This window comes from Melozone crissalis, unplaced genomic scaffold (assembly GCF_028551555.1).
Source record: "Melozone crissalis strain CALT ecotype California unplaced genomic scaffold, PUWL_Pcris_2 ptg000002l_1, whole genome shotgun sequence".
Classification (NCBI taxonomy): Eukaryota; Metazoa; Chordata; class Aves; order Passeriformes; family Passerellidae; genus Melozone; species Melozone crissalis.
Window position 1 is genome coordinate 25,359,954 of NW_026535780.1, and position 27,527 is coordinate 25,387,480.

The window sequence follows — 27,527 nt, forward strand, 5'->3', positions numbered from 1 at the left end:
TTAAAAAAAAAGAAAAAAACCTCTTGCAGAGAAGAGTCCACATAAAAATAATTATTGAAGTGGCTTAGCTCAGTTCTATGAATTTTCTTATCTGCCTTTTTCTTATGTATGTGTTCCCTTAGTCCTGAAATCATGGGGGTAGTGGAGCAATATGAGTGGAGAAATATCAGATAAAAACAAGGAGGTTAAGATGCGGGGATCTTCAGAGTAGTGCCTTTTGCTTGGTGGGAGCATGAGGAGGAATCAGAAGAGAGCTAAGCATGGGAAACAGGAGACTTGCTGTGGTTTTACAGGGTCATCCAGATCAAAGACAGCTCTTACTTACTGTCTGCTGAGCCTACACATCCTGAATCATGGGCCACTTGTATGGATGTGAAGATATGGAGATGTAAAAATCTGTAGTGAGTTAACTTTGTCTGTGTGGAAACCTTTTAGGCATTTAGTATCAGAATAAAGTGAAAAAGGCAGTAAAAGGGAGGTCTATGGTTCTTGCAATTTTGGAGTTTCTGATAAAACCCGGAAGCAGCAATTTTAATTTTTCGCTTTGTTGGCCCCAGTGAAACACAATTGTATCAATGACTCTTTCTGAGTAGTGATGAGCAACTAAATAATCTGTGTGAGTGGTGAACTGAAGCACTGATGAATAAACAAGAATGTCAACTGTAAGAAGGTGGCAATAAAGTGCTTCCTGTCAGTCTCTTTTCAGAAGCCTTAAGATTCAAATGGGGGAATGTGTCTCAAAGAACATTCAATCTAGCTCCACTAATGACTAGTGAACAAAAAGAGAGTAGAAAGGCAAATTTTCTTTGGACCAACATCCAAATCTACAAATCTAGCCTCAAATACCTACCACCAGTAAAAAGTTTAAAATCTTAATATTTGACTGATGGGATCATTCACAGTAGAGAACTTTATCTTTAAGCTTTGAAAATGCCTTCCCTGAAAACCTTGGAAGTGTTCTTTGTGGGAGAAACAGCCCCTCAGGCTTATGAGGGGTTGTGTGAAACATATTGAATGCATGCTTGCATGCAAAAGTGTGTCTTGGCATAAAATTGATTTGTGTCATCTCACTCCCTGGAAATCATTCCAAAAGTCACTGAATTTGCTTTGTAATGACTTGAAGATCTCAATTATACATTTAATTGCTTCATGGAAGGCAGTTTGGCAGAAAGGTACAGTGAACGTATGGGTACTTTAAAATGCAAAGGCATTTGGGGTAAAAAGAAGTAAGTAAAGAAAGAAATCATATCAGATGGCACTGGGAACTATTTGGGAATTCTGCTTTTGAGCTTTTGGTTAGGCTTTTTCCTAGGTATTGTAAGTGTAGAACTTGATTAAGAAGTTCTCAAGCCCCCCCCCTTTTTTTTTCCTACATAATCTCTGTTAGGAGCTGCATTTTACAGAAATATGTACTGGTGCTGTAGCAGATTTAGGAGATCAGAGTTACAGTGAAGGAAACCTACAGAAGCACTGATTTGCTGCAGTACAATATTCTCTTACAGCCCCGCTGCATTTCCCCAGTCATTAAAATTCTGCTGCTGCAGTTTGAGTAGGGGGAAGACCTGAAATGGTTGAACAAAATGCAGTGAACATTTCCTAATGTTTATGCTTCTAAAAGATACTAAATATAATTCTGGGAGGGAAAAGTGTTCTTGTGAAATCAAGTTTAGCAGATGCCAGGTTCAGCTAGCATCTGTCCTTATCACGCAAAGTTTATTGGTAAAATTGACTGCTTGTTTCTTGTAGGAAGCATTATGCAGGTAGGGCAGGTTTGTGTTTGTGCCAGCTTGCTGTGCTCGAGTCAGCATTGATTTTATAACAGACCAGCTCATCAAAATGCTTGTAGTTTGCTGATCTTGATGAGCAAGCCAGAGTTTTAACTCTTGGCATTCTCCTCAGTGCAAGGTTTTCCTGTGCTGAGAATGGACAGTGGTGCCTTTTGTCTCCATGTGCTTGTGCAGCTCTCACCTTTGCTCCCAGGACTAGAACCAGATGTAGTTCTGTGCCAAAAAATGTGCAGACCTTGGTGTGGTGGACATCTTCAGTAGCTGCTTGCTGGATGAACAGGAAAATGATTCTAATTTGGCAGTCATTCAGTGAATTCTCTTTTAATGTGCTTTGGGTGTGTTTTGAATGGACTCCTTTTCATCCATTACACCCCTTTCACAGAAAATATCTTCTTTTGCTTTCCTTCTCTGAAAGTTCACTTCACTTTTATATGAATCAAATGAGAATTACCAGATCTTTTATTTTCATAGTGACCCATGTTTGAATGGATGAAAAGTCAGAGTGATCGTCGTGAATATTAAGAAATCAATTTTTGTGGATTGTAGAGATTCTTTTATGGTTCCTGAGTCAGTATCATTGTCTCTTTTGGTTTTGGTTATTTTGCTGAGACATCTGGAAAATAAATTAGGTCTGTTGACTTTTCCTGATCTGCTTCCAATCACAGTTAGCTTTAAATTCTTTTGATGGGTCCATCTTCCCTTACAAAAGTAAAGACTGATCCAAGTAAGACTCTTGTGTTGCTAGGTTAGGAAAGCATATGCTTTTTTTATGTATGCAAGGATTGTTTAGCTTTCTTATTCCAATAAAATTCCATGTTGTAAATTGCTACTGTGTTACCTATTTACTATTTAGCATAAGCAGAATCAGAAGGGTGCCATCAAAATAAATTGTCTTTTTTTTCTTCCTCATGACCGTCTCTTGAAATGATCTGTGATTATTCTGTTCCTTCTCTACTCTGCCTGTTCTTCCACTTCCCTCCCACACTCCCTTTTTCTTCAAAGTTTTATTGCTCTTTTTTATTTCTAAAGTGTACATATATACAGATATATTATGGGATGGAGATTTTGGTTCCCGATGAGGTTTTTTCTTTCACATCTTGCAATTGATTTTCACAGAGTAGGATTTCAAATGCCACTGGCCCTATCAGCTTTTCACTAAGTTATATAACTTCTTGATTTCTCAGCACTCTGTAAAGATGAAATGCAGTAGCTGCAGCACAGATGAAGATGTCAGTTCCCATACATAACATACTGTATCTACCCTTTCTCCCCTGTTTGTTACCTGTCATTTTATAGAAGGAAATTACTAATTTCTACCATACTAACATTAAAAGCTTTATATTCTCAGAATGTATGCATTTTAGTGATTTACTGAGTTCCAAGCCTTTTTTTTCCCTGCAGTCTATACTGCAGGGAATACTGCAGTATATAAAATGTAATGGAAGTTCAAAGGACTCTGTATTTTGTTCACATAAATTATGAGTACAACGATGTTCTAAATATATATCTTCTGGTCACCCAATTATCTTGGAAAAGCTGTGGGACAGGATCAGCAGGAGGTCACTGTAATGATCACTACTAAGAAAGACACTGGACTGGATTTCTGTCTGATTTTAGGTATCTCCAAACGAATCTTTGTGGTTGCTTTAAAATATTTCCATAAAATACAAACCTGACATTAATCTTACAGCCAGACCAAGTCTGTTAGTTCTGGAGTTAGTTTAGCAAAACTAGGCACTTTTCTAGAGGGAATTAGTATTTTAGACAAAATTTGAGAAATATAAGAACTTCCTAATCCAAAGCTTGACTACCTCTGGGTTTTGCCTTTGTTGGAAAGTTAGGGGTTTTGTGCCTAAACTATTCTGAAAGAGAAAGTCTTGACTTCATGAAACACTGGAGGTCTGTGCTGAAGCAGTGAGGCTGGAGTATTTATGCTGGCAGGGTTTCAAGGAGAGGACCCTACCTGGTACATGCAGCTGGAGCAGAGCCATGCATCCAGTACAGCAGGCAGGAGCAGGATGTGCTCAGTGAGGGCAGGCACCAAACAGTGCCTCCATCCAGACTGGATGGGCAGGAGAGAGCAATCCTACTGCCTTTTTCCTTTTCTATTCCCTTGAGTTTTGTGTAAAGATTTTAATAGATATGTTCTACCACTAATGTGGTCAGAAGTTACCCCCAAATTTACTGGGGGTACAAATTTACTTACCTGAATGAAGTCTATATGTATACAGAAGGCTATTGAACAGCATGAAGGGAATGGATTCCAGTCTCTTATTTCTATTTTCTGTTGTGTTATATTCTTAAGTTCTTATTTCTCACATTTTTCACATGTGAGGTGAAAGAGGTTTTACCTTTCTGTACCTAAGAGCAATTAGCAAGGCTTAGCCATAATATTTTTATTTCCTAATAGCTCCTTTTCATAGAAGATAAACCAAGGAAAACAACCACACATTGTGAGATTAGTTAAATACATCTTGAAATACTGCCAATAGTTCCTGAAAAGGAAATGTGATTTACTGATTCGCATTTAGATAAAAAGCATCTGATTTATCTAACAGGACTTCTAAAATCTTGACAGTTTTATTGCACGCATCTAAATGCAGCTTCCATGTTTTAGCTTGTACGCTGTTTCCTTACAAATTCTGATCAGGTGGTTGTTTAACACTTCTGCCTTGGAGCTGAGCTCTAGTTAGGAAGCTAAATACACAAATGTTTCCAAACTCACTTGCCTCATTTAACATACTGCGGCCTCATTTGTCTTCTGGGCTCTGGTTTTGATCCTTTGAAACTGTTTAAATATCTCCTTGTCTTCTTTTTTCACACTGTTAGTCACTAACTCCTCATCTCCTGTATTTCTCTGTTCATCTATCCATTGAGTCTTATGTTTGATCATGGGGATCTGAACCTGGCAATGTCAGCCAGGCACCAACCTTGAGGTGTTCTTTGTTCTGGACTAGGGAAAAAAACCTTCACTGTGCTTTGATAAACCTCAGTTTAGTGCTTTTTGATTGGATTCTTCTTTCATTAATATCATTTACTGTACCTATGGATTGCCAGTGTCTGGCAGTGGGTGTAGCTGCAGTGCTTATTCTGCTGTCTGGACTTGAAAATTAAAATAAAAAACACATTCTGCTGTCTGGATTTGAAAATTAAAATAAAAAACACTGCAGGGCAGCTGTGTTATACAATCTCTTGTTTCTATGTTTATCCAACTCTATTTTGTATCATTGTGAGCAGAAAAAAATTAGGAAAAGTTTGTTGCTTGTCATGGGCATAAACCTAAATGGTGGTTCAAGGGAAAGGTCATCCATATCTGCTGGAGAGGACATGTCTTTACTTCAATATGAAAATGAATTATGGCTTTAGACTGTCCTCATGAATCTCCGAATGTGCTGCCTGTGAGTCCCACTGCAAAGGGAAGAGGCATGAGTGGTGGTGAGGCCCTTCCCAGCACGCACGAGCTGCAGCCTGGGCAGCAGCCATTACTGCCTCTACAGAGGCAGAGGTACTGCCTGGAGTGCTGATTGTCATCCTCTTCCTTCCTCTTCTTCCTTTCTTTGCCCCAGTGGCTCCCCCACCTGCAGCTGAAAGGTTGAGATCCCCAGTCTGTGGATGAAGCTTGGTCACCTCATTTAAACCTGTCACAATGTCACTGCAGGGTGACACTGCCCTTCTTGCTAGGAGCATATTCCTTCCTTCTCAATCCACCAGGACTGTGGTGGTAACTGCTCCTAAATGTCAAGCAGCTCCTCTGTAAATGTCTGGGAAAGAAAGAATAAAATAGTTGTGCTTATTGCAGCGTGCATGCCCAGGCACTGTGGTCCCAACAATCCTCCCCATGCTCCTGGACAGAGAGTGCTGTTACTGAAGACACAACAGTTCAAACACTGCTGACCAGGGGAGCTCATTGAAGCACAGGAACACAGAGGCAAGATGTGTCCTGAAAATAGTAAGGGAAAAGCTGAGAGGGATCATTTTTCTTTGGTGTTGCACTGAAATGTTTTGCTTTCCAAGATCAGTGCCTTAAGGCAAGGATCTAAACAGGCTTGTATCATCCTGGGCACATTCTTGCCTCTCAGGCAAGAGCAGCATAAACTACTTCATGTTTATTAATGCCATTTCTTACAAGGCTTCTAAATGCTCTGCAACATAAAATCAGTATTTTAATATTTCAGTGTTTTTATGGTATAGTGAGTTGGTAGATAACTCCACAGAAGGGTGCAAGCTGTCTGCTCTTGAACTTCAGCATGTGCATGTTTCTACTGAGGCAAGTGGTCTTTGGCAAGCTGTGACCTGCCTCCACAGCTGGTTCAAGAAATACAGTTCTGCCAGAGTAGGATGCTGAGAAGAGCCCAGGTACCTTCACCTCCTGCAAGTCAGATCTTTCTTTTTGCTGTTGACATTAAAATTGACAGCTGGAGATTTACATCACATATGTAAAAAGAGGTTGGGTGGTATCTCTCGATAAGCCATGGGGTGCATTGATGGTCACCTCCTTCCCAGGATGGAGACAGCTGAGCCACCTTGCTGGTGGCCTCAGCATCAGGCAGGGACACAAGGATGCCATGGAATCAGTAGCCCTGTCAGGAAGCTGGGAGAGACTCAGGATTACACAACTGGTTTATTAAAGACTGAGCAGGAGCACACTTCATCGTGCTGCTCTCTATTTTAATTTGACTGGCAACATTTGTCAGAAGAAAGTCCAGCTTCTGCAAAAATGCTGACAAACTTGATAACTGCAGTACATTATGTCAGGTTGGGTTTATCAAACACAAAAATTAAAAATGAAGCCTTTGGTCTGTAGATAATAAAATGAACTTTATAACTTGTAAAATATGAGAGTACCTTCCTTTCTTAGGCAATGTCCTTTCCTAATGCTAAACTATTAAAAGTGGTATAGAAACAAGGTATAGGGTTTTTTCAGGAAAAGCGTGAAAAATGTCTTCTGGTGTGCTTAAATATTTTTTAAAAGTAGATTTTTTAAAATATAGACCTTTTAAAGAATCTTACATGTTTATATAAATCTGAATCGTGTAAATACTGGAGGACATATTTATTTTTTCTGTGACAGATGTAAGTGGAAAGTTCACCCTGCCTGCTTGAAGTTCAGGCAAGAGGGACACCTGTGTCACCTCCAGCAGCCCACAGCCCTGGCACTGTGCACAGACACGGTCTCCCAGCAGGAGATCTGGTGGTGACAACATTTTCTTTAGTCTAGAAGTGCCTTATTTCCACTAAATTGAAAAAATCCAAATGAATCATAGCATTTTTATTGAAGATGGGTATTTTAAATTAGTGGAAATCTTCTAGCTGTATCTTCAGTGGCTTCTGGCAGCCAGTGATATGCTTTGAACATTGCACATGTAATGCAAGCACATGTCTATGCCTGCTTGAGCCAATTCACTCTCTCTTGGGGATGCTCATGCCCTGGCTCCCACTCCTGCAGCTTCTGTGTCTCCTGTGGCTTCTGCTGCTTGGTGCAGCAGAGCTTCCCCTGTGCACAGTCCCTCTGCAGCCAAGGGGATGTATTATCATCATTGTGGGCTGTGCCTGGAGGGTAAAAACATAAAGAAATACTTTTACAACCTTTATACTAAAGTAAAAAGTTATTGAAAATGTTCCTCCTACTTGCACAGAACCGAGAAACAAAATAGTTGTGTGGGTTTTCCATTTGTTTTTAAATAAGCAGTATTTCACCACGTATCTGTTCTGAAGTATGTTTCTCCTTTATATATAGATTCTCAGTACAGCCTGTTATTAGTCAGCTTATGAAGGGGCATTTCTTACTTCTTAGGATGACAAGAAATGAAAACATATATGCCCAAGATAGCATTTTCTCAAAAGGTGCCATTAACACACTTCCCGTTTTCTATTTGTGTCTGGAGGGCCCTTACCAGGGCTCTGGATCTCAGCTACTGTGCAGCTGCAGTGTCTGAAAGAGCAGAGCGTGGGCTGGCATCCCCACTCAGCCCTCTGGGCCATCCTGGGAGCCCTGGTGGGAGTGCCAGAACCTGCTTGGCCATGTTGAAGACCCTGGGTGAAAAGAGAAAGCTGGATGTACTTAATCAGAGCTCAGTGCTTAGAGCAGGAGGGTCTCCTGACAGAAGGCAGACAGAAGGATAATTTTGTCTTAATTATAAAATATTCCTGTATATTTGAAGACCTTTATTTCCCATCTAGTATAAGCTAACCTGATTTATGAATAAGAAGTGCAAAAAGAATGAGATAAAAATTTATAAAACCTGTGTGGCCAGTATGTGGTGAAACTCCCTCAGGTAAACAGAGTTTAAATTAACATCTTTTCAATGAAGGATGTGGTGTATAGATCAAATATTAAAAAAAGTCAAGCAATATAAAGCTCCTTTTATACTGTCTATATGTTTTCTGCGTGTTTCACTAAAATGCCAAAATGATACTTGTTATTTAAAATACTTGAATTATACATAAGTTGGAAGGCAAAAATTCAATTCTGCTTTGGCAATGATGATTAAAGATTTCTCATTTTGCCTCGTCTTTAACTTGCCATTGACAAGTTAGGTGTCTCCACAGAGATTTACCTGATATAGTTATATCCTGCAGAACACTCAGAACCAGTTTGTGTTCCTAGCAAGGAGAAATTCTAGATGTTTTAACCTCCTCATAGAGACTTTGCCCAAAGGGCACTTGAGCCTCAGTACAAAGGGTAAATCTTGTGGCTCGAGGAAGAAGTTGTTCCATTTGGAAAGGAGCATGAGGAGAGTTTGGATGATTTCTTGTGAGATTTGTGCTTCTGCTGCCCTGGACTGAGTCCCCTCTTGAGCCCTGTGATCTGTTGGCAGCTCACAGAGCATGGTGCTCACACTCTGCAGTATGTCTTGATGCCCTCACCAAGGGCTGTCTGGCTTGCTGCACCTCTGCCCAAGGGCTGGCGTTCAGCTGCAAGCAGCTCCCTGTGACAGGGCACAGGCATCAGGAGGCAGCACAGGATGCCCAGCTGCAGGAGGAAGGCCAGACCAAAAGGTCCCCACTTGCCCGGAGGCACTGCAGCCTCAGGGCTGTTGTATCTGCCTGGGCTCAGATGTTGCTGGCTGGATCTCAATCACTGATGGTGGATTATCAATTCCCCTTTCACAGAATGCCTTTATACCTCACTGAATTTTCAGTGGTGAGATCAGAATGTCTCATCCCATTTATATCTCATGGAATAGAGATAATAATGACATATAAATTAGTTTTATATTTCAAATGAGGTCCTAAAGTTGTTTCAAGCTGTATGATTTACTGGGCAAGGCAGAAGAATGTGCAGATTTGCATTTCCATATCTTGTGACAAACATATCCACAGCCTGTTATTTGAACCTGAGCTGTGGTTGCCTGCTGTGCTGATGATTATTTGTTGAGATGGTAGAATAGAACACACAAATCTGTGGTACTGTTAGAGCATTGTACATTTCAACCTGCTCTGCCATCTCTTTGAGAAGTTAAAAATCCCCTTTTGCTTCCAAATTTGACTACATAAATGTGTGCATGTTATGACTGCATATAACACAGCAATCTTGGGAACATTAAGTGCCCAGGGATATTGCAGCTGACTTGTAAACAACTCAGAAAATAGTCAAGCATAGGGCTGGAATCAGAAATGTAAATGCAATTGCCTGAATTAAAGTCCATGGATAAAACATCTTTGTTGATGCATAAATTACCTGCAGCTAGCACAGAAAATAATTGATGCTGTGCCAAAGTTAATTACATGGAAAAATATTATGAGTTTGTATGGATTCACTGTAAGCAAGGTATTCTGTAACTCTGAGAGTATACCATAGAGGTCCCAGACCACTGGATGCCCTGGCCCTTGAAAAGTCTAAATTCAGTGAATGGGAGGGAAGATGATAGTGTAGAATGTGATCCCCCACAGTATGGAATGTGTGACAATCTCACAGTAATTTTCAGGGGAATAGGATCTGGGTGCTGGTTGCACAGCCTATAATAAAGCAATTTCAGAAACTTCTAACCAGCTGAAGTAAAGACTTAGAGATACAACCTTGAAATAGTCTGGACAGTTTGAATCCATCTTTATAAATAAAGCTGCAATAGATACAATCCTGCAGCATTAATGAGACAAACAGGAATGAAATAGAAATCATTATCACTTTTAAATCATTATGCAAAATTTTTCTGGGCTGAATATGACAGAGCTGGAAATATCAAGACCCATGAAAATTGTACTGAAGTAGATTTGCATAATGCACTGGAAGAGCTTTTGTGAAAATGGAACTAGTGGGAGTTATTTAAATAACAGTATAGCAGCTATTAACAAAATAGTGAGATTCAAAATAGTAATTTACTTTACTCATCTCTTCTAAAACATGTCCAGAATCAAGATATCTGTCAGCAAATAGTACAGCCTTGCAACCCACCTTCTCAAAATTCTGAAAGATCAAGAAATTCTCATCCCTGACAAAACACAAACCTTAGTAGCAGAGCATATTATTTCCACCATGTAAAGCAGCTGTAAAATATTATACAGCCATGGAGAAGCCATATGTTCTTGAGCTATTAATCCTTGCACAGGCTTAGGCAGGAAAAGAAGAATGAATCGTATACGCTATGACTATTGGAGTTGAATTATGTATTTAGTGTGATTGCTGCCATTTTCCTCTCCATCATCCTCATCATCATCATCATCATCACCTCTCTCCCTGCTCCTGCCATGCCTCATCCTCCTGGATGTACATCTCCAGGCCCATGTGTGGTGTGGAGAGCGCTCTGACTCCTTTGCCCGCGGACTCACTAACGCTTCTCTCCCAGGCAGTGAGAATGCCTTGTCACACTTGAACCACAAGTGGATTCTGGATTCTCCCGCTTGGAGTTCATGGATCTAACCTGGCAGCCACCAATCTTTATGTCTTCTGTAAATGATCCTCCAAGGGTTTACCTGTAGCAGTGCTGTCATGCTCCCAGGAATAATCACAAGGTTTGTGTTTATTTTTGTAACTCTTTATTCCGTGATGTGCCCTTGAAACCCATGAGGCTCCAACTTTGCCTATAAATCTTGTTAAAAGGGTGTGGGTTGCCTGTTCCACGCAGCAAAAAAAGCTATTTTTCAATTATTTAGATACTATTCATCTTCTCCCTGAAGCCTGGTCAAAACTTCTGGTTCGATATTGTGCTTTGTTATAGAGTGAGGGATGGTGGCAATTTTCCTGCATGTGCTGTGGCCACAAAAATAGGTGGTTTTGGTTTGCTTTCTGGTACTCTGACAATTAACAATTGCTGTGTCTTTGCATGGTAATTTTTAGTAATGTGTATAAAGGAAAAAAAGGGTGTTTTGTATGCTTCCTCTACTTGTTCAAATACATAATGCTGTGAGTATAAAGCAAAATACGATATTGAAATGCCTCTTTTTTCATATAGCTCTCATGCCTGCAATGCTTTCTTTGCTGAAGCTGGGCTCAGTGTTACGTTGTTAATACATACCTGCCACTTTGAATTGCTTTGTGGGCTGAGTAGGTGTGAATTCATTCCTAATCCTTTCCCATCGCCACCCATGTGAAGATCACGTTGTGTTTGCTCTGCGCCGTCAAATGATCTCCTATGCTGCTTGCATTTTCTGAAAGCTCTGCTGCATGATCACACATTGAGGAACAGGCTGAAGGGCTTTTCTGCAGGTTTTTGTTTGTTTACTGTGAGACATTGATTTAGCGCCGTCCTAAATTCTAGTTTGCTTTGCGGTGTTTGGTTTCTTCTCCTCTGCAATTCATAATGGCCAATTTGGATTTGAATTGCAAGTTTGTTGCACTCGGTTGCCTGCAGTACTTGGTAGTGGATAATTAGTGATAATACAAAAGATGGAGCATGCACTGAGTGGCTCTTTCCCTGTGAAAAACCTCCACTTTCCAGCAATCCCTGGCCCAGGGAAATTGTTTGCTGAAGTACCCGCATGCTTCATAGCCTCTAATGGATGCTTTCTGCCTGACTCGTGTCTTTCTTTTCTGTACCAAGTGATACTCCTGGTCTGTACAATTATTTCTGTCATGCAATTATATATACGCCATTCAAAGAAGTACTTAGCTGTGTTTGCTCCAAACATGTTGCTTGTCTTCCTTTGGTTCTTCTGCAAGTTCCATTGGTGTAAAACCATTTGCCTCCCCCTTTCTGAGTGCTGATGGGGTGATTCCCTGCTGGTAATTCTTTCCCACAGTCTGTTTCACCTTGCGCCATGAGGAACAAACTCATCATCATCACAGGTGTTTTCTTCTGTGCCAGTCTAATTCTGCTATCTTCCTTTTGGGAGGGGATGGCCAGAGCCATAGCCAGGTCATACTCAAGAGCATTAAGCAAAAGATTTTCTAGCAGCCCTCCATGGCATTGTCCCATGCTGCAGGCAGGCAGAAGTGTGGTAAGTGGAGCCTGACTGCAGACCTCAAGCCTTTTGCTTGACCCCTCTGAATTGCCAAAGCAGGCAAAGAATGCCCCAACCAAGTGCAGATCTCTGTCTTGTCTTTGGGGTACAACCAGTGTGTCCACAGGAGAATAAAATAACTTGGGGGCTCTCTATGCAGACACCAGGGGGTTAGGCCTCTCCTGTGTTTAAGTTGTCAAGCCTTTGTAGTATTGGTTTAAAACAGAAGTTTGCCTGTTTTGTTTTTTTTTTTCAAAATCAGACAAAACCTTGCCGTCGACATCAGTTTGAACCACATTTCTTGCTACAAAGAAATCAAATTCATAACCAGCTCTTCTGAGCAGTCAAAATTCCTAAATGCTTCTCTGAAGAGTGAACATCACTTTTCTAATGAAAGGTTTTGGTTCTCCTATTAATTGTGTAGTAAAATCTCTGCAATAGTCACAAGGGGCACAGAGAGGGGATTTTTGTACTTGGTAGATAAGAATGAGCTAGGCTTTCCTCCAAATCTTTCTTGCAGCAAGGGATTTTTTCTTAGAAATTCACAAAGACTAAATTGTACAGATTCCCAGCTCCTGAGATGCTTCTTTTGGCTGTTTGTTTCCACTGTAAATGATTTCTTCTTTTTTTTTTTTTTTCCCTTTTTTTCAGTCTGGACTACTAGCCATTAAGGTTTTAGGTGCTTTCAAGATCTCTTTAGAAAAGAGTGCCTTATTGTTTTTGTCATCCTGCTTTACAAAAAATGCAGTTTGACATTGTAATATTTTTAAAAATGCATGGATTTTGTTAGGAATGGAATAGGTTTGAGATAGTGAATGCCAGGAATGAAATCCTAATGCTCATAAATTCTAAAGCAGAGTTTCTGGGTAATTCACTGGCTCCAGGACATCCTATATGTCTGGAGGCCTATATGAATGGCATACCAAGCACCTGATGACTTTTTTTTTTGAGGGAACTGGTAAGAAACTGTTCAAAGTGACCCATTCCTGGGAAGTGCTGCTGGGGAGCTCAGGATGCCAGTTGGGCAAGAGGAGGTAAAAACATCTGTCAGGTGGTTTCTAAGATGCAGTAGAAAACCTTGCAGTTGTATGCAGAGGAAGGACAGAGAAATGAAGTGCAAGTTCAACAGCTAGTCAGTGTATCTACCTACAAGGATGTCATCTCACATAGCTTGGAGATGCACATTCCTCCTGGATTAGCTGAATGAGCTAACCATCAGTGATTAGTAACCAGAGAGTGCTAGAGGCAGATTTGGAATTTGTGCCTCTGTTCAGTGGATTAGAGGTACCAAGGCTGCATAGAAGGTTTTCAACAGCTGGAGTTACTGGGATGAGCAGCGTTATGTCCTAGGAAAACACAGTGAGGTGGAGATGGAGAAAATGGGAGTTTAATGGCTTATTAGCAATAGTGCAATTGAACTACACAAACAGGTGCATCAAGGGTGTGTTTGAACAGGGTTGTGTCAAACCAAGGTGCTGCTCAGCTGTGTTCCAAGCGAGCACAGACCTGGTCCCCAGCAGCTGAGTAACCCCAGCTTTGGCCCAAGGATGTGTTGTCTCGATTACTTGTCAACAGCTGGTCCTTCAGAGTTATTCCATGTTAGCTTCTCCTCTGAACGAGCCACTTTTGCTAGGAACATGCCTAACATGTTCCTAGCCTTTCTAACATCCCAAGGAGAGAACAACCAAAATTCACAGAAGCTGCCAGTAGCCAGGAGACAGCAGCAGTAACCAGTTCAGGGTTCCACATGTCCCAAAGGCTGCAGATTTTGTTAGCTTTGTTGCATGGTTTTCTCTCCCCTGGAGTTCTTATGGTTTAAGCATAGTTGCAGAAAAGGAAAGTTTTGCCCCTTCTACTTCAGATCTCAGTCAAGTTAGGGCTGTTTCCCAGCCCCACCAGTGCAGCTCTGTCTTTGCAGCCATCATTATCTGGCTGTTGGCTGGGAGGCTCCAGCAGCAGCATTTTGTGTCACACCAGGCGATATGGGAAGACCTGTGTTGTCCATTGTTGAAAAGTTAGGTGAAGGCTGCTACAACATACATAGAATAAAAGACAAAAAAGTTTTGCCACAGCATTTCTTATACCTTTTATTTATTTTTCTACAAGCAGGCAGCCTGAAACAAAGGAAGAATGAGGACTTTGATCCCAAGACACTTCATGTTCAAATTTCTTTCTGACAAGGAATAAATAATTTCAGCCCAACTGTGCAGCTGTAATATATATTAAAAAAACAGCAGAAAACCCAAAACCAAGTGCAACACAAAGCTAGTAATAGAGCAGGATGTTGGAGAGGGGTCAGGCTTATGTAGTATTCATTCTCTTTGCTCCAAAATGCATGCAGAACTTGGACTTACTTTCAAGACATGTGGTCTACTGAAGATACAGTTTTTTTTCAAAGTGTTTTTTCAAACTGTTTGCTAGCCATGGCTGTATCAATATACAATTAAGGTGGGCTGAAGGAAGATGTATTAGAGTAAACTGTTTGTTTTTGTCAAGTCATTGCCATAAAATTGTGTCCTTGCTTGAACCTGTGTCCTGCTCAGCTGACCCTGTTATTGCAGTCTGGATTAATTCAGACCCTGTGTCTTTCCTGCCAGCAAAAGCACTGTCACCATGGTCTCTCAAGAACAGTTTGACAATATTACATGCACTTGCTTGGCTGTCATGCTCCTGCTTTGTTAATTTTGGTACTTATTTCTTTGGAAGTCTTACTTTTAAATTATTCTCAATTGCAAGAATAGATAATTTTTTGACATTAATTTGCTACAGGCATTTCAACCAAGTCATTTTTTAATCATAAGTCACTTCAAAAAGGCCATGTGAAAATTTTACTGTGCAGATGACAGGTATTATCCCTTCATTCTTATGTGATGGTAGAAGAATAGACAGTGTATTTGTAATAACAATCTGGTGTTCCCCACAGTGCAGCAAGCTATTTTATTAGCTACTTCCAGACAGCTTTATTAATTGGACTGTCCTTCAGACAGCCTTGGTGATGAAGAATGTGTTCATAACACAGCTGAAAGTATAAATCATAACAGTATTTTTCAATTTGTAACATTTATTTCCACTCACCTGCTATCTTCCTTTGGGGCAGAACATGGACTTGCATAATGCAGGACATATGTACCCTTATTGATCTGGAGGCCTCAGGATTATGGAGAGGTGCTGAACACTTTGCAGCCTCTTTGCCCACAGCTATTTTGCACAACACAGAAGCAATACCCTACAATCACAGTGAAATCTGCGGTCTGAGGTAGAGCATTGCTTCTTAAAAAGTAGTAATTCTCTTCTCAGAAGTCATCCTTTAAATCTTCAAAGGTTTCTAGTGCTGAGGAACTACAAAGACTTTTTATACCACCTGAGAGATGGTATATTCAACAATATAGCAGAATAACATTATGATAGAACAGCACTTCACTGTTAATAATTCAATGAAATATTCCAGCCTTCATTTTAGGTAAATATAGTTGACCAGCTGTAGGCTTAAAGCTGGAAGTACTAAAAACAAGGTCTCAGTTTCAGGAACATAATTTCAAGCAAAAGAGCTTTCTTTTCTTCTCACACAATGTTTACTCAGAGGATTCCCTGCCCATTCTTGATTTTATATGTATCAGTGCTCACAGTGCTGTTAGTTTATCCCAAGCTGTGTCTCCACTGACTCCATATGTGGGTCCACTGACCAAGGCCCTTCAAGTAAGGATAGTTTTATCACAGTGATAGTTTTATCCCATATCTCTAGGGCTCTTTGAACAGCAAGAGCAAAGTCAGCAGCTGGTTTATGTGGAGCAGTAGTTGTTCATTGTTTCTCAAAATGTCACTCTTATAAGTCATTAAAATAAGCTACTGGTGTTGCTGCCTGAACACAGCGCAGAGTTAAACCAGAAACCATCAAGGCTGGATGCTGCCTACCTCAGAACTTTCAATGAGTTCTGGAGTAATTAAGGAAAACAAAGAAATATAAATCCAATGATGCAGTGTCTAATTCAGAAAACCCATAAACTAGAATCTGCTGGAGGCTGGAAAGATATCCATTGATGGACTTGTTGGAGATATTTGTCTAGATGATGCAGTACAGCCTTTCTTATATGTAGGAGTGATAAATGTCCCTGTCAACCCACACTGTTTACGTGGAGCAATTGGAGCTGAGAACCACTATTTCGAATGCAAGACACTCTGAATTAGTCCAGAAAAAGGTTCCAGTGAAAATTGAATGACATAGAGAAGTAAATTTCTAACTGCCAATTTTCTAACTTCTAGTCCTTTCTCTGGACTAAGCAATACTCTGTATGAGTATAGTTATTTTGCCCTCATAGTGTAATTCATAATATTCTACATACATGTTGATACATTAACATAACTTCCAAAGGCTGATCACGACCTGTGTATTTTCCAACCTATTTAGAGCAGTTGTTATTATTATTACAATATTTAATCAGTTAATATCTTAAACTAGCAGATTCCATACTAGTGGAGTAGTCTATGCTGTTCAATTGCAGCCAATAGCTGGAGAAAATGTTTGAAAAATAAGGAATTACAGAGTTAAGAGGGAGATACTTAGCATTGAATTGTTAGCCTAATAAAATTATCCTCTAGCATTGCAGAACTTTATCATTTTACTTCACTCGCTTCAAAATTTCAGCATTGTTATGAGCCCTTCCTCTCAAATCAATATCTCACTGCAATGTCATAAACCTCTTTTATTTTCAGGATCAAATAATGTAGTCAGCTATATATATTTATAGAGACCTAATTTAAGAAACATATTGACAAAAACCAATGTGTATGCTGTGAACTCCATTGTAACAGGTCATTTGTCTATTCAATAACTTTAGCAGCATAGTAACCTCTATTTTATGTTACTAGAGATAGTGGAGATATCAGAACTATGGTGAATCAGTGACAGGGGTGTACTCACCCCACTCCAAAGTGGGGTTTGAGAGTTAGTTAAGTCTTTCCCTCAGAACTTTGATAAAATGCCTAGATCTGAAGAGGAGTTGAGAGTGAAAATGTCATTTGCCTCCACTTTCAAAAGGATTTTAACAATGTCTCAGAATATATTTGTGCACAAATTGTGATGTGCACAAATTGTTATGTCTGGATGTGTGTGCAACTAGAGAGGTAAAAAACTAGTTTGACAACTGGGGCCAGAGAATAGTGGTTAATAATTCATACAATATCTCTCTGCCAGTAATGACCTGAACACTAATTTCTTCTGCAGATAGGGGAATTTCTTTTTCTTTGTTGACTGTTATTGCAGTGCAAAAATGATACCTGACTTTAGTGGGATTCTTGAGAAAAAATGCATTGAAAATACTGCAGAATGGAAAATGCAGTTGTAGAGCTACAACTGGATTCAGAAGATGATACATAAATTCTTTTCTCTCAAGGCTTTCTGTGACTTTGTGCAAATTATTTAATTTCTTTGTACTCCCCTCATCTGTGGAAACCTAAGCCAAGCAGCTGAATGACAGGGTAATGGTGGGCAGCTCAGCTTGGAAATAGATTAGGGACTGATCCTTCAAGCAGCTCTGCAGGCTGATCTGAGGGCAGCTTACTATTTGGAGCTACATGGGAGATGGATGTTCTGTAACTGATTTAGCAGAACCTGAAAGGGGAAATTGATGCAAGGCCTAATTTATCACTGCTGTTCCCTGTTCGGCTGTGACATGCATGAATTATTGTACAATGAACAGCAAAATATCACTGTTATTCTACACATAATCTAGGTATAGAATGATGATTAGTAATACTTCAGTGTTTTAAATTGCCTTTAGATTAAAGAAAAAGTCGCAGTCGGTGGATATTAGTGGGCCAGGATGCAACCCAGTGGCAGCAGAAGCTCAGACCCCTCAGCCCAGCAGACCTTCCCCTGCCCCGCAGACAGCGGCTCCCGAGGAGGAGCAGGAGAGCAGCACCAACAGCCAGAGGCGCAACCCGCGGAGGAGCGACCTGAAGAGATACTACACCATTGGTGAGTTTCCTTCCACAGGAAAAGTCAAATGTGCTTTCTACTAAAGCAGGGGCTGTTCCTTCATTTGTGGTTGGTTTCTTTTGCTTAGCAGCAGTTAAGCTGGCCTCTAAGTTTACAAATGCTCACAGTGAGCAATAAGTTATCATATCTTAATGCTGATGTCAAATTGCTCCAAAGAATTAACCTGCTTTATTTATCTGAACTCTTTCCTGCTCCTTTTTTTTTTTTTTCCATAAGAAGAAGTATTGAAAAAGGCATAAAAGCAATTTTGAAAGGGATGCTTTAGGAAAAATGTAATTCTTACAGTGGATTGCACTGGAATTTCAGCAGAGGTTGTTTAGAAGGTTCCTGATTAGGAAGGATTTCCAGTTTGGAGAGGGAAGAGGCATACTGAGTGTGAAATTTTTTTTATGGGACTTATTGGTATCTTTCCCTGAATATTTTGGTTTTCTGGATTTTCCTCTGGAATGTCAGCATTTGCATGACTCTTTAAAGCCATCTTAGGCACCCCAGAACATGTTTTGCAGGCTGCTTCCCCACAAATAATTTTGAGATTATGCTTGACTCCTTTTGGCAAGGTTGGAAGGGACCACAGTGGGTCATCTGGTCTGATCTCCCTGCTAAAGCAGGCTCATCCCAGAGTGCAAGGCACAAGATTTTGTCCACATGGCTCTTAAATATCTCCAGTGAGGGAGAATCCTCAACCTCTCTGGGCAGCCTGTTCTAGTGCATGGTCACCTGCACAGTAAAGAAGTTCTTTCTCGTATTCAGGTGGAACTTCCCATGCATCAATTTCTGCCCATTGCCTCTCGTCCTGTTGCTTGGCAATAGTTTGTGAGCTGTTGAATTATTGCAGTATAATGTGATTGTTTCTTCTGCTCCAAGGGAACTATTTACATGTCTTTCACTTGTCTAAAAGATCAAGAAAAATGTGTTTCCTTAGACATCTTTCACTGTGTTATGCCTGATCCCTTGAAACTGGCTGTCATTGTAAGTTATGTTGCTTTTAAAGAAGGAAACTGCATTAGCAATCTACCCATTTTAATAATGAAATCTTTATTTTAAGTGGTGAGTGACTGTATGTGTTTGCGTTTTGTGATGCCCAAAAATTTTTCTCTGTGGTTAAATTTGACTCACTGAAATTTCTTTTGGGACTCTTTATACAATCTTTATATTGTGAAGTCCAATCTATATGTGCTTTGAGTAATCACAGACTCTGAGCCATGGTTGCTCAGGATGTAACCTCTGTGCTGAAGTAACAGAATGTTGTTTGTACATTTGAATAATTTCTTTGGATATTGTGCAGCACTTTTTTGACAGACTTGTTGACTGGAAAAGGCCTCTGAAGGTTGTATAGTCTTGTGTCCTGTTTAAAGCAGGACCTCAGCCAGCACCAGATAGAACAGCCAAGGCTTTGTCTTGCTGAGTTTTGACAGTCTCCAGGGGTGAATGCTCTACTGCCTCTCTGCCTGTCAGGCTGGAACATGGACAGTGTGTCCACAGACAACAGCAGTTGTGGGCAACTTGCCCATAAACAGATGCTGACATTTGTGAACAACAGTTGCAGACCCTAGGGAAGTATGAGGGGAACAGACCACAGAAAGTGGCCAAACTTGCATGTTTTTTCCAAATATCATCTTCTGTTATCCTTGTACAGAGTATTGGGAGAGTCCAGAGCCATCTGGACTGACCCAGGATGGGAGAGGTGCTGGTTTTCTGTTCTTATACACACAACCTTGTCTATGGGACTTGTCTAAATCACAAAGATTAAGTTGCTAGAGCCAGTATTACTGCGTAGTGCATTATGTCTGACTTTTGCTGACAGGCAAATTAAAGAGACAAGAGCTGCTCTGTATCTTCTCAAATGTTTGATGGCACACGTTCCTGATGACTGTGGAAATGAATGGTTTAATCTTGGACAGCACAGTACTGACACCAGATGAACATGTTTACTGCGCTGAGTTGCTCCAATATTGAGTCTATGGCCTTGGTACCTGAAAGAATAATTGTCTTCATAGAGGATATGTTAATTTATGACCTATATCACCCTCTTGACCTAAAATAATTTTTCTGTCACTTGTCTCAAAAATAACTTCTGATATTTAAAATATAATCAAATTTGTTACTTTCTGAGGATGAATTTACTGACACACCTGTAACAGACCCTTACAAACCCCTCAGATTCCTGTGATGTTTTGTGTAAGATTGGCTGTTATATAGCATAAACAAGCACACTAGATCTGTGGCCAACTTAATACAATTACACAGAGGTTTACCTTGTTTTGCCCTTGTTTTCATGTTGTTCTACTAAAAGCAACCTGTGTTCAAGATCAAGTAAATGGACTGAGAAAATATGTTAGAAAAGTAATGCTCTCAGCTGACTTTTTTCTTTTATTTTAAAATTAGTATTCTGTTACTTTAACCTCAGAACAAATTGACAAATGACAGTGTTTATGGCAGTGAGTAACTGAGCTTGAGCTAACAAGTGCCAAATGTGTTTTGTGTTACTCTCTTGCTCTTTAAGAATTTATTTTAAGTAATTATCATGATGTGTAAGGTACTTTATAGATGTGACAACTGAGTTCAAATACATAAAAAAGTATCACATCTATGTTTAGACTTGTGCATATAGACAGTTTGTGCTTTAAAATGGAACTGTCAGCATCACATTGCCCATTAAACTAAAACTTATTTCGGGGCCTAACAGGATTTGTTAATATCTGTCCATTTTATTCAGTAGCCATGCAACATATGATTATGTGTAAGAAATGTGTAACCAGTTTTACTTCATCAATTCATGGGAAGGATTTAAAAAATCAAAGGTATTTTAAAATATGTGGGTTTTTTTATTTTGCTATGCAGAAAGCACATCATAGATCTTTCTATAAATCAGACTCTGTTTGCAGATCCAGAGATGTGAGCACTTACCTTGCACACATATGCCTTGCAGAAGAAATTGTAGCAGCTTGTGTATGCTTGCAGCTACTGTGAGTAGGCGCAGGCAATTGTCTGAGAGGCTGGGTTTCTAAAGGCTCTCTAGCATCAGAATATTTTTAATTTTTTGATTGTGGCACCTTATGTGCACACAGATTTACCCCAACTTTCCAAAACTGATTGAGCAATGAGGAAGGAATGTCTGGTAATTCCAAGAGATTTTAAAATTTCATCAGCACTGCTCCTACTTTAGATAGCTATAAACAAGTTACTTATTTTGCATTTGATCTTTCCCACAGACTACACTTCAGGTGCTTTCCAAACTTAGTGAGTCTAGTTGCACTTTTGAAAAGTGGGGGGAAAAGTAGGTAAGAAAGAGAAGAACTGATAGGAGTAGGCAATGGGGAACAAGTTGTATGCTTGGTTGGAATGAAATAAAAAATGGAGAGTCGGTGAGGGGGATAAATAGCTCTTCCATATGGCAGGCTCAGCAGGCAGGAAGGCTCCAGCACCTCCAGCGCTGAACTGGTGTGAAGAAATTGAGTGGGAACCTCTAGATTAATAAGATGAGTGTAGGAAAAACAGTCTGTATGGTGGGTTGGATGAAGTTTTTTGGAGAACTCTAGAAACAGCACCCAAGACCTTTGAAAATAAAAACCTAAAATTAGACTTTTTAGATGCTTCGAGCACTTAAAAATCCAGGCCACTTATTTCTGAAGTGCTTTTTGTTCAGCAACTCCCTCAAAAGAGAAAAAGAAGGTGCCTGGGTCTTTAGCACTCTGAAAAAGGGGCTGGAATATTAAACAATGGAGAATGATATGGGTAATCTGAATTCAAAACAGGCTGTATCAGCTTAATACCCTGTCCAACTAAAGAGCTACAGCCATTTGTAGGTGGCTGCATCTCAGCTGTGTTATTTGTAGGACCCAGCTGAAGGGTAGTGGGACTATTCTTCACAGCATGATGCCCCAGGATATGCTTTTAGCAATTTATTAAGGTGAATGAAGTAGTAAATGTCACCCTATAGAGACATGCATTTGAGGTGTATACTCAGCTGTGCAAGCCTGGTGTATCGTGCTTGGATACCTCTAAGAGGACATAGCCAGTGACTGCCTACCTAATAACCCTGGTTTTGTAGATGTAAAAGGCCTTCTTTTGTTCTCTCTGCCATTAAAATAAAACTGCAGCACTGCTATAGAGTAAATACCTGATTTAAAAATAAGAAGGTTGGATAAAAATATTTTTCTGATCAGGCAAAGAAATTATGAAAAAGGGCAGAAGTTCATACTAGAAAATGTTATAGTGCAGTATTGGTGGGGAGATAAGGAATGCAGATTTTTTTTTGTTTGCTTCTTTTTTTTCATTGTATCTTCTAATAAAAGCCTCAATGCAAGTGTTGCTGATCAGGCTCTTGCTAGCACAGCTCATTTCATTTAGAACAACCATCAACTGCCTCAGGAGACATCTTTTGTTGGCACAATCTCTGTCATCAGTGGAAGGTGTTGCTGCTACAACTACACACACTTAGTAGTTTAGACAGAATGCCTAAGTATGTATATGTACATAACAGCATAGGGACACTTGGGAAATACTAATTGCCAAAGTTCCTTTCCCTACAGTGGTCCATTTTTTAAAAAAAGTTAATTTCATGTTCCACTTGTAAAAAAAAAAAAAAGAGGAAAAAAAGAAAGAAGCCCTTTTCTCCTTCATTCTCTCTTGCAAATGAGGTCAGTAGAATTCTTAACAGAGAAAATATTTTCTGCTAGCTGAACCTTGCCACATTACTACTCTGAATTAACTAATATAAAAATCAGTGTGGAAGAGAAATTAAGCTTTTGGGATAAGCAAATCTGAATAAATACATATTAATTGACTAAGTTTCCAAAACAATTGTCTAGTAGCTAATGCCAAAGTGATAACTGGGAAAAGACTGATGTTTATGTGAGTTCCTAATCTTGTTTGTAAGAGACAAAGTTTCAGTGAGTAGTTGCTTCAAATTTAGCTGGGATTAGTTTTTTTTAGGGATTAATTTAGACTCACAGAATGGTTTGAGTTGAAAAGGACCTTAAAGTCCATCCAGTTCCAATTCCTTTGCCATAGGCAGAGACACCTTAGCACTAGACCAGGTTTCTAAAAGCCCCATCCAGCCTGGCCTTGAGTACTTCCAGGGATGGGGTGTCCACACCTACTCTGGGGTAATCTGTGCCAATGCCTCACCACCCTCACAGTAAAGAATTCTCTGTAGTATCTAAACTAAGCCTCTTATAGTTTAAAGCCTTGTCCTATCACTTCATGCCCATGCCAGAAGTCCCTCTCCATCCTTCTTGGATGCTCCCTTCTTGTAGGTACTGGGAAGTTGCTGTAAGATTTCCCTGGAGCCGTTTCTTGTCCGGGCTGAACAACCCCAACTCTCCCAGCTTGTCTCCACAGGAGAAGTGCTCCAGCCCTGTGGTCATTTTGGTGTCTCTCCTTTGGATTCGCTCCAGCAGGTCCCAGAGCTGGAAGCAACACTCAAGGAGAGGTCTCAGAGAGTGGAGTAGTGACAGAAACATCTTTCTGGACCTTCTGGCCACACTGCCTGTGATGAGGCCCAGGACACATTTGGCTTTTGGGGCTGCCAGTGCACATTGCTGGGACATGTTGAGCCCCTTGTCAACCAGCACCCCCAAGTCACTTCTAATAATTCGGTACTTCTAAATGTATTGTTGTGAAAAGAAGATGGATATTCCAAAGAATTTAATGAATAGAAATATAAGTTATAACTGGTTACAAGAATTATTAGTAATGCACAAAGCTGTATAAAACAGTATTTATAAAGTGAGACTATATTAGAAATTATTTTATGGGGAAACCTAAAACATAATGTATCTTTCAAGTGATTAATAAATCCATTCTTCCTGTTATGAAAGGAAGAACTAAATGAAAAGTGATCAGCTACTACTTAGAAGATACAATTATACCTAACCTTTGGGATATATGCTTTCCAGTGAGTCTGTTTAAGCTATGACTGTTGCAGTGATTTGGAAACATAAATAAATATAATTTTGTTTAGATATGCAGTAGATTAATTTTCTTGCTGTTTGCATACATTCCAGTTTGCTTCCATAAAAATATTACTTTAAAATATGTCAGGAATATCTGTTTAAATGTGAATTCATACACATTTGTTACTAAATTTATGTAGCATCACAGAATCTGCCAATATAAAATTAATGTGTGGCATTAATATCAGTTCAAGTGGTGATTTCATATCTCAGAGATCTCTCACCCTGCTGGAGCTATTGGAGTTGCTGTGAGAGAGCTAGTCAGACATTACAGTGAATCTGCTACTGGACTCAAAACTGGAAAAGGACAACATTGATCCACCTGAAATTACAACCTTATTTACAATCAAGCTGAGAGTTTTATGGAGTTTACCTCATGGCACTACCCGCTATCGAGTCACTGTTTAAAAACAGAGTTAGGAGGTTGCCTTTTACATTCTCCTCTAAAATAAGCATAAAATTTATTTGAAAGACAGACATTGTGGCTTGTTGTACTATTGTTTTCAGTGTGCAAACCTCTTCCTGCTCTGCAAGAGGTTATTTGGGCTAGTCTAGAAAGATATTATTCTTTTTAGAAGACATTATCAGATATTTGGTGTTTTTACTGTAGAGAGGTTTTCCTGCAAAGAATACTTCACTTCCTTTCCAAATAACATTCTTGTCATTTGGCCATTGAATATATTTGCTTCTACTCTTCTGCATAATTGAATGTGGTTCTTTTTTGTAGTGGCTCCCAAATTACTTTGGTTGTTTCTTCCTGATACCAGCAAAGCACATAACATACATAGGTGTATTAGCTGTTAGATAAATGGTGGAGTTTGATGCAGTAGGTGCTGTAAATTTCAGCTTCATCTTCTCACTTTTAGGGGACAGGTGGGAGATGGAGCTTCCAGCTCTGCCTCAAAGCATCCAGATGCTGCTTGGACACGTTTGCAGAGTTTGACTCTGTCCCATTCACTCCACTTATAATTTCTTTATTGAAGACTCAGTACTTTTTGAAAAGCATCATTCTGACTGCCTTCTTTCAAATATGTTTTCAGAAACTTTTAGAGGAGGAGGTAACCTCATTACCTGTTTGTGAGTGATAAGGAAAGGGAAATAATTTGTGGAATGTGTGGATAATATGGAAAGTATCTGTCATAGCAACAGTAACTATGCAAAATCCTTACTCATTCAACCTTTCTGAAGATTTTTATTAGTGATTCAGATCACATAGCTACTCTGGATGGGCAAGCAAGCATTTATTCATGTCTTTGTTTTTCTCTTTTTTAGTATTTCAAACTTGGAGCCATTACAAGCCAGTTTTTAATGTTGTATTCTTCTTTTGTCCTTTACAGATACTCTGCATATCCTTTGAATTTAAATTAGTTCTGAGCTATAGAGACAGCATCCACCAGAAAAGTGATGCTCATTAATGTCCTTTCATCTCAGTATTTCCCTTTTCTTAGCATCTGGTTTTGGTTTTAATCATATAGAATGCTATCATATCATCTGCTGAGTCATTTTGGGCAAGAAATATTTCAGGATTTTCTAATTCTCTTGCTTTACGTCAGGATAAAGATGAAATCTTTTATAGTTCTGCAGACAAGCTACCCAGCTTGCAAGATCAGCTAGTCATGTGTACTCTTGAGATACTAAAGTTTGAATCTCCAGAGGAAGAAAAAACAAAACCTGATCTGACCCATAAGCTCTCAGGTCTAAGAGGTTGCATCATCCTCAGTCCTCTCATTGGAGCTTTCTGTAGAAGAGAAAAATGACAGAGAAAAAAGGACCTGATTTCTAACATAGTGTGCCTTGAGCACCAGTCTTTTGAGTACTGGGAAATAGCAAAGCCTTCCTCCTAGCAGTGCAAGAACAAAGAGGGAAAATACTGATTCAGTGCTGAAATAGCTGGGTGGTTTAGTGATAGCAGAGGCAGATAAGACTGAGGCTTTTGAATCTGGAGACATAGTTCTGGGAAAACAGTTGTTATTGGTAGTGGAAAAGGGCTAAGTCACACAGTCAGTGATTCTGAGAAAAATATTGATCCACAGAAGGTGATGGGACCCATTGGAATACATAGTAAGGATGCTGAAGGAACTGCTGAAGTCACTGTGAGGTTCTCATTGTTGAAAGGTTATGGAGATCATGGGAGGCCCATGATGTCTTGGAAAAGGCAAATGCTAGACCCCTTTTCAAAAAGGGCCAGAAAGATTTTCTAGGGCTGTTCCATAGGCTGTTCAGCTTTACTTGTAATGGTCATCACCTTCCAGAGCAGCCCTGTGCCCATGTTGGGGCACTGTGGCCTAGGTGGTTGGAATCCTTCATGGCTGGAAAAAACTCTGGAGACAGCAGTCACCAAGGCCATCAGGGGCCTTGTGAGGAACAGCTGAGGGAGCTGGAGAAGGGACACGTTGAAGGGCACCTTACAGCAGCCTGTCGCTGTCTGCAAGGAGGCTGCCAATGAGATATCTCTAGTCTGCTCTTTGCTGTGGTGCAAGGCAGGACAATGGCACGCAGCCAGCCTAGAGATTGAAATATAAGAGGTTTAGGCTTAATGCAAGGAAAATTATTTTTTCCCCAGTGCAAGAGAACATACAAAGAGGTTGTGCTGTTTTTAAGACCCAACAACTCCACCTTCCATAAATACAGGGAATGTTAGCACACCAAAGCACCTGTTGTGATTATTCATATTTTATTCATTCTGAAATCAAGTGTAATTTTTTCAGACAGCTCAATAATTCTATATAGCTAAAAAATTTACTAAAATTGATTTTAAAATTTGTTGTATTTTATAGTTAAAATAAAGTTTAAGGTAGCTGAATTTTTCTGATTCTCCACTCTCAGAAAAAAAAAAAAGAATGTTTAAAAGGTCTTAAAATACCTTGGCCCTTGGTCCAAGGGGAGTGTGATATTTCTGATTTTGTAATTGCTTCAGTTCTCTGTATATATATCATGAAAGCTATGATTTTGGGGCATTAATCAGAAACTCAACTTTATTGATGTCGTCAAATGTCCTCATATGTTTCTTATTTGTTTCCTTAAACTTTCTTTAAATTCATAAAAAGCCCTTCTGAGATGAGGGGTGTGGGGGTAGAAAAAGATATTATGGAAAGGATCAAACCACAAATACTGCTAGTGACCTGTTTGCAGAGTGACTTCCTGACCCTTAGAAGCTGACACTGAGATGGTGAATGAGGCCATTGAGCTTCCTTGCATACTGCATATATCTGAGCATGAAATCTAAGATCAAAATCTGGACTTATTTATTGTAGAATAACTACACTGAAACCAAAGTCAGTATGGAATAAAGTGATCAAATCCATCTGTGCAGGGACACTGATCCTGAGGCATGACCCACCTCAGTCTCCACCACCTGAGATGATGAGGTGGGACCATCTCCCTCCTGTTCAAGGAGGTTGTTTTCCT

At 39.8% G+C, this 27,527-nt stretch overlaps 1 protein-coding gene across 8 annotated transcripts in view; it reads left to right on the top strand.

The window, feature by feature from the left end:
• The window catches only part of OXR1 (oxidation resistance 1), a 264,948-nt gene that overhangs the window by 114,770 nt on the left and 122,651 nt on the right, over positions 1-27,527 (top strand). For 5 of the 8 annotated variants that reach the window (XM_054275660.1, XM_054276166.1, XM_054276248.1 and 2 more), the window contains exons 2-3: positions 10,574-10,739; positions 17,945-18,141. In XM_054275660.1, the coding sequence (XP_054131635.1) occupies positions 10,681-10,739; positions 17,945-18,141 (256 nt within the window). In that variant the 5' untranslated portion in view covers positions 10,574-10,680. The remainder of the gene's footprint in view (positions 1-10,573; positions 10,740-17,944; positions 18,142-27,527) is intronic. The other 3 variants (XM_054276082.1, XM_054276002.1, XM_054275835.1) reach the window with 2 other exon arrangements.